Source organism: Mercenaria mercenaria, chromosome 13 (genome assembly GCF_021730395.1).
Source record: "Mercenaria mercenaria strain notata chromosome 13, MADL_Memer_1, whole genome shotgun sequence".
Lineage (NCBI taxonomy): Eukaryota > Metazoa > Mollusca > Bivalvia > Venerida > Veneridae > Mercenaria > Mercenaria mercenaria.
The window spans coordinates 54,361,822-54,374,627 of NC_069373.1; the positions used below are offsets into that span (position 1 = coordinate 54,361,822).

Sequence of the window (12,806 nt, forward strand, 5' to 3'; positions counted from 1 at the left end):
CTTGTGTAAAATTGCTGATTGGTCTAATTTCTGTGATTTTCGACTGTATAGGTAACTTGAAAGTTAAACACATTTTTTCAGGATGCAAACTTGACGTGGGGTAATGAGCGGAGTTGCCCGGAGTTTACCGAATGTTTCCAGAATACCGTTATTCTATGGTTACCGAGCATCTGGTTGGTAGTGACCGCGCCCCTGTATCTATACATCCTTCTGAAGTATGAGGACACGCATTCGCAATGGAGCTGGAAAAGCTGGGGCAAGATAGTAAGCAGGAGAACGAAGTAAGATCGAAAGGTTATTTATTCTTAAAAGTTAAATAAATTATTGTTTTTCATTTCGTTCCATGACCTTTTCTTATAGTTTTAACAAAAAATATTTCCTTACCAGTGAAAATAGACAAATATATTTCAGTTACTTTTTCAAAAATTAAAGATAGTTGTAGTATCATTTCACAAAAAAAAAGTTTTTATTTATTTTTTTTTATTTTATGAACACTGAATATTCGTTCCATCGACTGTTTAAGGGGACAAAATAAGTGATCCTAAACGCGAAACCATTGTCGAATCATTGTACTGTCAAATCTGTACATATAGACACCTTGTTTTGGGAAAGCCGAACAGTGGCCTTTATGTGCAGGTGGTCTCTATTAGTCAAAATTAAAATAAACTGAAAATGTCAAATTTGGAAACATCGTTATTGGGGTTTAAAATTAGGTGATCCCTGTTAACACGTTGTCTTTAGCACGGGTTTGTCTGTAATTTGAAGTGACTGTCCTCTAGCTGATCGAACTTGGACCTGATAGCTTTAACATTTTAATCCGCTATTGCTGGCATATCATGAAATATCATAAAGATATATTTATTTTGAAGAGCTTGGTCGTGCTCCAGTTATCGGTTCGCTACCTTCAGCTAGGACGGACAGACGGTGGACCCCGGGGAATCCGGCGTTTCGGTTTACTAACAGAGGGATGCTTTTTGGTAAGAATTAAGGAAACATAATTAACAACTTTGGTTGAGAAATTTATTCCAACAAACATTAATGATAAATGTTTTTGATTTTTTCTTGAATGGACAATTTTCGTAACAACAAGTAATAGTGGACATTATTTAAATTGATTAATGCTAAATGAAATAAAACCACATGTGATCGTTCATTAGCATTTTTACATTTTAAGAAGCTTTTTATCTTTTAGATTAACATTCAATTTGTCGATTATACGGTAAGCTTTACACTTGACTTCCTGCCATTAAGTCATGCATTATTGTGTTGACTGTCTTATTACAGTTGTGTGAAAAATTCAGCTACAAAAATAGGTACATCTGTGATAGATAAAGTTTTGGTATATTGAGCTGTTTTAAAGAACGACCGTGCTATGATGCATTTGTTTTTACATTTTTGCCGTACTTTGAGACCACTGACCGTTTTATTTTTGTTATACTATGAGAGTTTTACATGCAGATCAATCTTGAATCTATTGGTTGTTGTTTTCAGATGTCGTGATTAGGAAAACGTTGATTGGTGGATGATATATATTTTAGAAGTTGTTAGGCTAACAAAAAACTACAATGCATGAAAAACTGCTATAAAATATAAAATATCTAATATATAATGTTCTTTTCAATGACGGATTATTACGTCTTGAAAAAAAACGACCGTGTTGTGATGGTGTTTGTTCTTGTAATTTTTCTAATATGAGGCTACTGTCCGTTTTACCTTGATTTTTACACTAAAATATAATCATTAATCCATTAATTATTTTAGATGTGATATCCGTTACATTGTTTGGCTGACATATTTTTCAGAGGTTTTCAAACTGTAGTTATTAGCTTAACGAAGAGATTGTTTGATTGATATACTGTTCAGATGTTTTAATTAAGAATATGTGAGAACTGCCACGGAAGATATGTATTTGGCTATAATGCGGAAATAGTGACCGTTTTACTTTGATCGTGCTGGGAAAGCATTTGCGTTTCTTGGTGAAAAAGGAACCTTTTACTTTGGCCGTGCTGAGAAAGCGTTGGCTGTTTATTTTAACCGTGCATTATTGCGTTGACTGCCTTATTGTCAGTGTTGTGAAAACATTAGCCATGTCACTTTTACTTTAGCCGTATTTTAAAAGTGTGGGATGCTCTGTTCTAGTCGTGCATAATTGCGTTGACTTCCTTATTATTGGTGTTGTGAAAACGTTAGGTATTGTTATTTAGGTCGGCTGTGCAATGGAAGTGTTGGCTGTTTTATTTTTGTCGTGTATCATTTTGTTGATCGTTTTATTTCTGTGTTGTGAAGTCATTAGCTACAGCATTGTGTACTGTATTAATGAATGATTATTATATTTTGATAAATGAAGTTGTTTTAAAAACGACAGTGATTTTGTCTTTCCATTTTTGACATATTCAATTACTTTATTGTGCTGTGATATATATACTTTTTTTCTAGATCAATCGTTAATCCTATTATGTTCTTTTCAGATGTAGTGATCAGTGTTACCTTGTTTGGTGGATATTTATTTCTGTTGAGCTAAGAACAACAATGAATAGATAAGTATACATTTATAATATAGGGAGTCGCTCCAAACTTAATTTAAAAGGATACGCGAAAGCACTGATTTTTTACATTGTGCTTGTACGGCTAAGAGTTTCCTGTTTAAGCTCAATTTGCTAAGGAAGTTATGTCCGTTTTGCTTTATCTTTACTGTAAAAGGTTTTACTGTTTTGACTGGTTGTAACGCAAAAGAGCTGACTAGCCAAACAAGTGTTTATATCAAACTCTGCAGTAAGTGTTACTTTTAGATGTTGTGAATAGTTTAACGTATATTGTTTTAGTAAAACTTTTAACATTTGGATAGAACTGCCCTGATAACAAGACAGGATGTTGTTGTATCTTTATATTTGGAGTCCGTGATGCGAAACCATTAGCCGTTTCATGTCTGCTAAACTTTGACATGTTGTCTGTAATTCATTTTTGCCGAGTTCTTTCCAAATGAAATGTTTAATATGTGAATTAATATTTTCAGATGGTGTGCAAGTTGTAGCTTAATGTAGATAGTAAGATTGATATGTGATTCATATAAAACTTGTGAGAACTGCAATGGAAGATAAGTATACTTTTTGAGTATCAAGCTATGTGTCTATTTTACTTCAGCTGTGCTGTGAAAGCGGTTGGTGTTTGGAAAAAATGAACGTTTTACTTTGGTAGTGCTGTTAAAGCGTACGCTGTATCGAAATAGTGACCCTATTTGGTCGTGCTGTGAACGCGTTTGCTGTAAATAGTGATATTTTGCTTTGGCTGTGCTGAGAAAGTATGGGCTGTTAATTTTAGTCGTGCATTATTGCGTTGACTGTCTTTTGAATGCTTTATCTATGTTACATTAATATTAGGCTGTGCTGCGTTTACTTTGGCTAGAGTTCTGGAAACTCTGGATATTTTTAAAAGAATCTTTGAATTTATTTCACTACAATTACCTTCTTTGTTTAGCTCGATTGGATGCTGTCAGATACTAAGACATGTATCCTATATTTTCGTTTGTTTTTTGTAGTTAGGAACATAAAATTAGTAAATAATTGATTTACTCACGACATAGAGTGAGTAAATTAGATTATTCACGTTTTTCATTTTCTGCTAACTATTTTTGTCTCCAGTTCCCGGTAGTTATTTTGCCGCATTTTCTGCTTTCAATTCACGATTTTCACATGTTTTCAGTGCACTATATAAGTGATTGTTAACTGATATTCTTCACTCGAGGTTGAATATTTGACAGCATAACAAGTATTTTGATTATTTGTTTATTCCCTCCCACCCACCATTACAGACATTTCTTAATAGTTATTGCTGATAGCAGTATTCGAATATTAAAGGCAGATTTGACTTTTTGACTGTGATTTAAACAAGAGTATTCATTTAGTTCTAGAGAGATTCCTCAGGCCAGACATTACGTCTCCTTTATATTCTGATAGAAAATAAGGTTCACAGTTACGTACCTTATATTTCAAGGGTCTTTAGACATGAACAGTTCCTTGTTAATTATTACTGTTGAATATTCATGTATTTCCAGAACTTTAAAGGCAGATATACATTTAACATTATATGAGAAGATTTGAATTCTTCATGCCAGACTCGGTATCTACATTTAGAAAAGTAACATTCACAAGTACGCATTTAATTCTATATCAATATATTTTATGCTGTTTTTCCCCATGCAATGTTTTTCTTTCGTTATAAAATGGAAATTGCCGTTATCCTCTTTTGAGCTAGTTTTCATTTTAATTTGATTTTACCTTGAAAGAATGTTATGTTTTACACACTGCACATTTTTTTTAATTTTGTGGTTGTTCAACTAAGCTGAGAGAGACCGGAATGGCCATCTTATATGTTGTTTAACTATTATAGATTAGATGAGTTCAAGTTATTACATTTGGTTCATTCGAGACCTAATAGAAAACACATTTTTACAGTTTAGATTTTCATGTACATCTGATTGTATGTTTGCCTTAAATTTTGATGGTATGTTTTCAGGCTGAGTGGTGTACAAAGATAAAGATAACAACATTTACCCCATTTCTACTGGTCGATCATCACTACATCGCACAACATCGTACCATCTAACATTGCAAGACAAATATATTCGTTTTTGTTTTACATTAGAATGCTGTCAAATACTAAGACCTGTATCCTATATTTTCTTTTGTTGTTTTTGTAGTTAGGAACATGAAATTAGTGAATAATTGATTTACTCACGACATAGAGTGAGTAATTTAATTCAATACAACCAACTGACCAGAGCTGTCAGTTTTCCCCAAAGTCGATAAATTTTCATATTGACCGAATCCAAAAGGCAATAATTGTGCATTATATCAACACATTAAAGGTAAACTAGACCCAACTTTCATGCTTTAAATGCATGCAATATGAAATTAACAAGTTTATGTGTATTAACAACACTATGCATTAGGTTAGAAATAGTGCACGCTGCATACAAATATAGCTAAACACAATAAAAATTTGTACTGCCATTAAAAAGGAAGTTTTCAAACAATCGACTTTTACTGCATAATATTAAATTATGAATGTAACTCTACATTATATCTAGTAAAGTCAAATATACTGATACAGTTAGAAAATGAATAAAAGTTATATAATCGCCTGATAACCTAGTTTGTAATAAATTTGAACTACATATACTAGATCGTCAGTATAAAATACGAACATTAGAATATAATGTCACGAAGCTGTCTATCATGTGATGCCACATTTCAGAGAAACCGCGCATCGGATGCATAACCAGTATAAAATTTCATTTATCTATTTTTCCAAAATATCTGCAAGCTTATTTCATACAACCTAGTCCCAGTTAGTATAATGACAATTTATTTTACAAAACTGTTATCCATTTTTTTTAGCATTCTCGTTTTAAGTATGGACCCCCATCCCAGCACAAAATGACAGATAAGATAAAACGGGGAATTTTGTTTACAATTTTATTAAATATACGTCTAAAGCAACATAAGGCAAATCTTTACGTAGCACGAGTAGAAACAATCCCTATATACATCATCACCATCTACGGGGAATGTCTTTTCTTTACTTAGATGGTGATATCGGTGAGTTACATTGTGCCCGTTGACATACTTTGCTAGTTAACTCTTAATGATGCTTTAAAGCCAGTGTGATTAGATCATCTTATGTCACATCGCGTATGAGGTTTTTATTAGCAATTTGAATATATACAGGATTTTCTATTTGACGTGTATGTATTATGATATTCAATATTGTATATACAAGTTTGTACCACTAATCATTTTCAGAGTAATCACTTTCTATGGATTTTTAAAGAAATTATTTGAGCCGCGCCATGAGAAAATCAACATAGTGGCTTTGCGACCAGCATGGATCCATGCTGTTCGCTAACGGTTTCTCTAATTGCAGTAGGCTTTAAAAGCGAACAGCATGGATTCTGACCAGACTGCGCGGATGCGCAGGCTGGTCTGGATCCATGCTGGTCGCAAACCCATTATGTTGGTTTTCCCATGACACGTCTCATTTGTCGCCTAAAATATGTAGGTTAGTCCCTTTAAAAGTGTTATAGCCTCGCCAATTTTCGATTCGTGTATGTATGATTTTACGTGTCTTCAGGAGTTTACAATATCGCCAAACTTCGGTAACTGGTTAATTTACTCCTTCTTTTAGAGTGCTAAACTTCAGTAAGTGGTCTATATATCTGTATGCATTGTACACATGTTTGTATTTTTATTTTATACATAACAATGTTTCCTTAACATTGGTGAAAGAAGTAAATGTAATTTTACCATACCTTTATATTTGAAAGTAAAATTAACCACTATTTTGTTTGGTGCAACACGACTGCCATTTTGTACAATATTGAAATATTCATATTAGGTTTAATATTGTCTGGTCGATTTTGAAAATCAGATTAGCATTTAGTCGCATTTACAGAGGATGATCAGTCATTCACTCCTGAATCTCTAATTTTGAGAAATTAAATTGCGTTTCAGTTATTCTATGGCTTCATCTGTTTCGAAAATTATTTATCTATATGTTTTATTTCACTGTCAGAAACGGGTTCTGTTTGTTATATATATTTGTTATCAATAATGTTTCTTCGAAAGTTTTAATGAATAGTCAAAATTTACTTATTCATTTTATTTATTGTGTAGATTTAACTATTTTGTTGCAAACGGTTAGGGCTGAGAGATTAATAAAATCCGACGTGAATTACTATACAACCATTGTCTTTATGAAAGGTCGGTATGAGGACATATCGACCGGAGAAAAATAATATTAACCACGGGTGTAGTACAATGTCGATAACACTTTTCTCCAAGTCGACAAGTCCTCATACCGACCGAACCTAAAAGGCAACAGCTGTGTTATTATTTAAACCGGCTGTGCTACTTTATGTTCAATTTTATGACTGAACAGGATTGCTTCGGCAACAGATTAGCAAAATTCTTAAACTTTTTCGACAATGATACACTGAACATGAATGATCATTCTAACACTTTTAAGATTTTCTTTTATATGAACAAAGAAGTATTTACCGTGTATTGTCTTGTCGATTAAAACACGTTTCGCAAAAAGACCTACTTTTGGCTATTCCGCCTAAAAAAGAATTCCAGATTAGTATCCCTTCCTGGTTAATTCGAACGTGTTAGAATGGAAATAGATTTTAGTTGTGTGTGCTTTGCTGGCAAATACAACACGGTTTTGAGTTCAGATACGTAGTAATCAAATCACGAAGGCCTACGCATCTGAACTAAAGACCGTGTTTTATTTGCCAACAAAACACGCAAAACTAAAATCTATTTCCCAAGCATAAAATATCTCTCATGGAAAGGTCACAAACATAAATGAAAATGTTTTCAAGTGTTTTTATAGACTAGGTAATTACAAACTTTAGGCCCCTCCCAAGGGTCAATACCCTGTTTTGATTTTAATCGTTTAATTGTATTTGGAGTAACTGAAATGACTTTGAAATGATTTCGTGTTCCAAGCATAGGACATCCAAAAGTCAAGTAATATTACTGATAAAAAGAGAACATTGGATCATCAGGAGTGTCAAGAACAATCCGAATAAAAACATGGACATTTTAATAAAATACCTACCATCAGATTCGTAAAATAACTGGTCCAAAAATTCTGACACCCGCATTTCTTGCATCTCCAGCTGTTGGATGTGTGCTGGTTTAGCTCTTTGTAGGTGCAGGTTGTTTTATTCGCTATTTCGTGTTTGAAATATTCTGTTTCTTTTAACTGAATAATGGTTTCCGTTACTAATTCATCAAAAGAAGAATATACTTATTTCTATGTGCCATGGCAATCTCCATGGAGTTCCACTTCTACGCATATCGGCCTATCATTTTACTACGAAGTAGAGTGGGCGTTCATTGAATATCGAGAACACCAAAATAAATATTTAAACCTCAAACAAATAAATACGACAAACAAAAATATTTACATTCTTCTACTTGTTTAATTACTAAGATTATTCCTTAAACAGGTAATTGCCAGAAAAGGACAATAATCATAGCTAGCATTGAAGAAACATTTCAATGTTAATAAAACCAACAAACTTTTAAAATATTGTATTACACGAAATGAAAACCTGTTATCAAACAAGGACATTTAGATCCACTTGGAATAGATATGAGAATGAATTCTACACAGTAAGGAACCCTACACGATTGTTTAGTTTGAAGAGTACATAAAGTGTAAATGATGACATATACACAAAAATAGTTGCATGAAGTACAATAATTGGACAACAGGGACAAACCGAACAAATCAAGAAACATTTTGGGGCACCGCCCTGGAATGATTGGTTGTTTCAATACATGCCTTGATGTTCTACCTAGCTAGTACTCGTCACACAGGTTCCACCACTTCCTGTCACTGTACATGGTTTCACGACTCTAGGTGAAATATTTTCAAAGTATATAAAATATTAACCTTAAAGTACTTGTTTATTTTTTCAATGAGTCAAGGACCATAACTCTTGCCTAGCTGAGTGAAAACCCAAAGAGAACATAAGGTGCACAACTTAATATGTAATAACAATTTTCTAAATTAAATATTAATGACTCTAGGTCAAGACAATTTTGAGATCAGGGCACACACGTTTGTTCCATTAATGGACATTATCGACTAAGTCAAGAGTTATAACTCTGGTCTTGCAGAGTGAAATCGAAACAAAATTTTCACATGCTGAAAAATATTCCTACGTGGTTTCAAACAAAAACCCAGGTACAGTACTTAAAAGGTTGAATATTATTCCTATTATGTTCCATGACCCTATTTAACCTAGGTCAAATACGTTTTGAGATACAAGTGACACAAACTTTTACGACCTTTATATTCATACTTTTGACCAAGTCAAAGGCCATAACTCTGATCTGGCTGTGTGAGATCCTAATTAAAACACCAGGTGCAAAACTGCACATGCTGAATAATAATCCTGTGAGGTTTGATGGCTGGGTCAAATACTTTTTGAGAAATTGAGATAATGCACGACACAAATTCAGACGTACGGACAAAAAATAAATTGTTTGGACACAACAATTTGTTTCAAATATTGCCTATTTCGTTGATTTGTAGTGGTATTTTTCCACGAAATAACTTTTGAGTATTACAATCCATACTTGTTATAAACCTTTCTCATATTGTTCTAGAATTGTGACAATTCGCGTAATATATTCCTTCATTCATATAATGTTATATCACCTCATTGCAGACCAACAAACTTTTAAGACATTTACTAAAACTTTGTATTTCACTCTATCATTTATGTACTGTTTGATTAAACCTAGTCCTAGACATTTGTCGTACTATTTAACCAGCCCAGCGTCCTTTGCCATACCGTAGAAAGCAGATTTCTTGTTTTGAAGAAGAAGTTTTGGACTGTCAAATTCTTTCACTTCTCCGTGTTCTAATACTAGTATCCTGAAGAAAAAATAACACTCGTCAAATACATGTAAATAAATCAAAACAGAAAATATGAATTCACGATACATTGTAGATATACATATGCTTCTTTTGATTATTCTGAGTCTATACTATCTGTTTATTTCATGTCTTCTGATAACTGAGAAATTGGATGCAATGACGTGTTGTTTTTTTGCTGGATGTGGAAGGTAAACGTGGATTTTCAACAATTTTTTAGTTATGTACCGGCGAAAATTCTATTTTAATTATCAAGGAAATATCAAAACCTATCATCTAACAAATTATACTTAGATAATAAACTCTATCAAATTACTGCACACATCTAAATATTCTGAATGATAGACATTAATTTTCGCAGTTGTAGAAGTATGATTGCATCTATTGCGTTACAAATTTCTAACACTAAAAATTGTAATAGTTTTGAAGAACACGTTCACGGATCACCTGTAAGACCTACGTCTGTCTTAAGTACACGTCAATTTTTCCTTGTAGCGGGTGATTCATTTAACGGACACTTTTTAACAGACGCTCATTATCGTATTTAGACAAGAACTTTTAAAAGGCTAACACCCTATATGTATCTTAGTCTCATGTGTACATAAACCATGGATTAACTAAGGTTATATTCAATACCTGTCATAATCAATAATAGTATTCAATCTATGAGCAATGGTTAGCACAGTGCACTCCTGAAATTCCTTCCTGATAGTATTCTGTATTAATTCATCCGTCTTCATGTCTACTGCAGCTGTGGCCTCATCTAGTACTAGTACATTACTCTTTCTAAGCAAGCTTCGAGCCAAACATATAAGCTGTCGCTGTCCAACACTGCAAATCAAAAACTTCAAGGTTTAAGCAGAACCTCTTATTTCTTTGTATTACTGTGTCACATCGACACAGTTATAGGTCATATGGCAACTTCAAACGTATTGACTGTGGGGACGGACCCAAGATAACCCTACGGACACTACTGTAGTCAAAGGCGTGCATTTGGACAGAACAAACGACCTTTCGTAAGCTATCTGGACTGTTTCTTCAAAAGTAGGAATTCTACAATTCAACCATAGTGGTAGGGTGCAGACTTTTGAAGCCTGCGACCTCAACAACTTAGATCCTGAGGCCACATCCAGTGAAACCTGACCAGAAATAAAACATCATTGTACATGATACTCTACCCCGCCACATGACACTTAAAAACTGCTGTTGTGACAGCTAATAAAATCTAAGAAAGGTCCTTTGGAAGCACAGAATGAAACCAAGAAAAATAATAGCAGACTCGGTTAGATTGAGACTGTTCATGAGGGGTAATGAAATGTGCAACACCTCTAACGCCCCCTAGCACCGGCATAAGCGGAACTTTATTGCACATCTATGATCTCAAAGGACCAAAAATATAACAAATCATACAGTGGTTTACATTTGTTTCGTTTATTTAAGAATTAAAAATTACTATACACAGTTATGTTCCACATATGCATCTGAGCGTACACGTGTAGTTCAAAATAACGATTGCCATACATTTTCATATCAGCCAATCAGAATATTTGTTGTCGTCTAAACCGGAAACTTTCTTGGGACTTTGTGCAAGACAAATCCATAATACTGACGATAATTAAAAAACTCAGACTTTCTCTGCGATCAAAAACATTGAGAAAAAGTGACTGGTCCCCGACTGAAGATAAATTATCATTTCCTTCCTCAATATACACACTATTAATTTGTCGGACAGCGCGCTTTACGTGAGAATAGCGCGGCAGAAACAGGCTATTATTTTTCAAGTTCATGACCATGTCTATCATACAATACTTAGGGGTAGGGTATTATGTACAATGGCATTTTACTTCTGGTCTAGTGCCAGCGACCACACCTTCTATTAATATTGCCCTAACACGTAACGAATAAATACATGCAAGCAATAGCCTTATTATCAGTTTTAAAAGTCCCTCTTTGGAATGTATGAAACAGTCTTATAATCTAAATTAATTATAAAAGATTCTTTTGAAACATACAATGCAAGAAATAATAAAAGCATGTTCTGTGTTAGTGTTTTTATGAGACGTATTGTAATGAGCCGTGCCATGAGAAAACCAACATAGTGGCTTTGCGACCAGCATGGATCCAGACCAGTCTGCGCATTCGCGCAGTCTTGTCAGGATCCATGCTGTTCGCTTTCAAAGCCTATTGCAATTAGAGATACTGTTAGTGAACAGCATGGATCCTGACCAGACTGCGCGGATGCGCAGGCTGGTCTGGATCCATGCTGGTCACAAAGTCACTATGTTGGTTTTCTCGTGGCACGGCTCAAATTATTATAGAATATCAGATTTGAACATGCAACGCGTTTTCAGTGGAAATATTGTGCATATTTCTCGATGCAATACTCATGCGAGGTAATGAAATGTACAACACACTTTAAGACCCCTGGCACAGGTATGACACAGCAACATTGAATGGACTTCACGGCCAAAATGCCAAAAAAAAACGACAAGAAATGGTAACAGTACTAAGTCAATGTAGTGACACAATTTTACGTCCGCAACTCGGCAATTAAGGACTGTTCTTGGTAAAAAAAAGAAGACCGTTAGAAGTTTAGAATGCAGCCAAGAAAAATAGTAGCTTACAGATTGATTCTGTACATGATATTTAATTACAAAAAGCAAACCCCTCTCACGACCATTACAACCGTCTAAAAGCAATTGTCTTCCTTCGTAAATATCTTTAAAGAATACAGGTAAATATTGAAGGTTGATTCAAAGTGCATACAAATAAAGAAACATCTCAATCGCTTTCATCCCTCCATATGCAAGATGTGAATAATGACTAAATCATACAAGGAAGGACCTATCGTACTCATTTTCTTTTCATGTAAAACATTAATGAGTTAGAACTTGCCTCAAGTTTTGTCCACCTTCTCCGCAATCATAACTCAGCTTTCCTGGAAGCGTATCTATGAAAGACTTCAGATGCGCATGTTCAAGGGCTGTAAATATTGCTTCATCCGTAAATGCCTTTAAGGGATCCAGGTTGGTCCGTAACGTTCCCGAGAACAGAACTGGTTCCTTGAGAATGACATTTCAATCAATCTTTATGATATTTGAAGACAGCAAAATGTAATATACACTATTTTAAAGTATAAGGGTATAAGGACTGTTGCGTGTTGATTCAATATATGACAAAGTGTAATCGAAGAGCTCCGTTAAGCATTTAAGAACCCCATCCAAGACAAAAGTAGTAAAATTTTAATGTTCCTTGATATCAGTGAACAAATTGTTTTAATGACCAAACTTTAATATCTGTATGTTCCTCCCCCTTCAACATCAGTATTTATATGATGTATATTTCTGTATATT

At 34.1% G+C, this 12,806-nt stretch overlaps 1 protein-coding gene across 1 annotated transcript in view; it reads right to left on the bottom strand.

The window, feature by feature from the left end:
- Window positions 1-8,007: 8,007 nt before the first annotated feature.
- The window catches only part of LOC123530315 (multidrug resistance-associated protein 1-like), a 58,566-nt gene continuing 53,767 nt past the window's right edge, over window positions 8,008-12,806 (bottom strand). The window contains exons 29-31 of the mRNA XM_053520906.1: window positions 12,349-12,515; window positions 10,090-10,284; window positions 8,008-9,453 (exon numbers count right to left, since the gene is read on the bottom strand). Coding sequence (XP_053376881.1) covers window positions 9,339-9,453; window positions 10,090-10,284; window positions 12,349-12,515 — 477 coding nt within the window. The 3' untranslated portion in view covers window positions 8,008-9,338. The remainder of the gene's footprint in view (window positions 9,454-10,089; window positions 10,285-12,348; window positions 12,516-12,806) is intronic.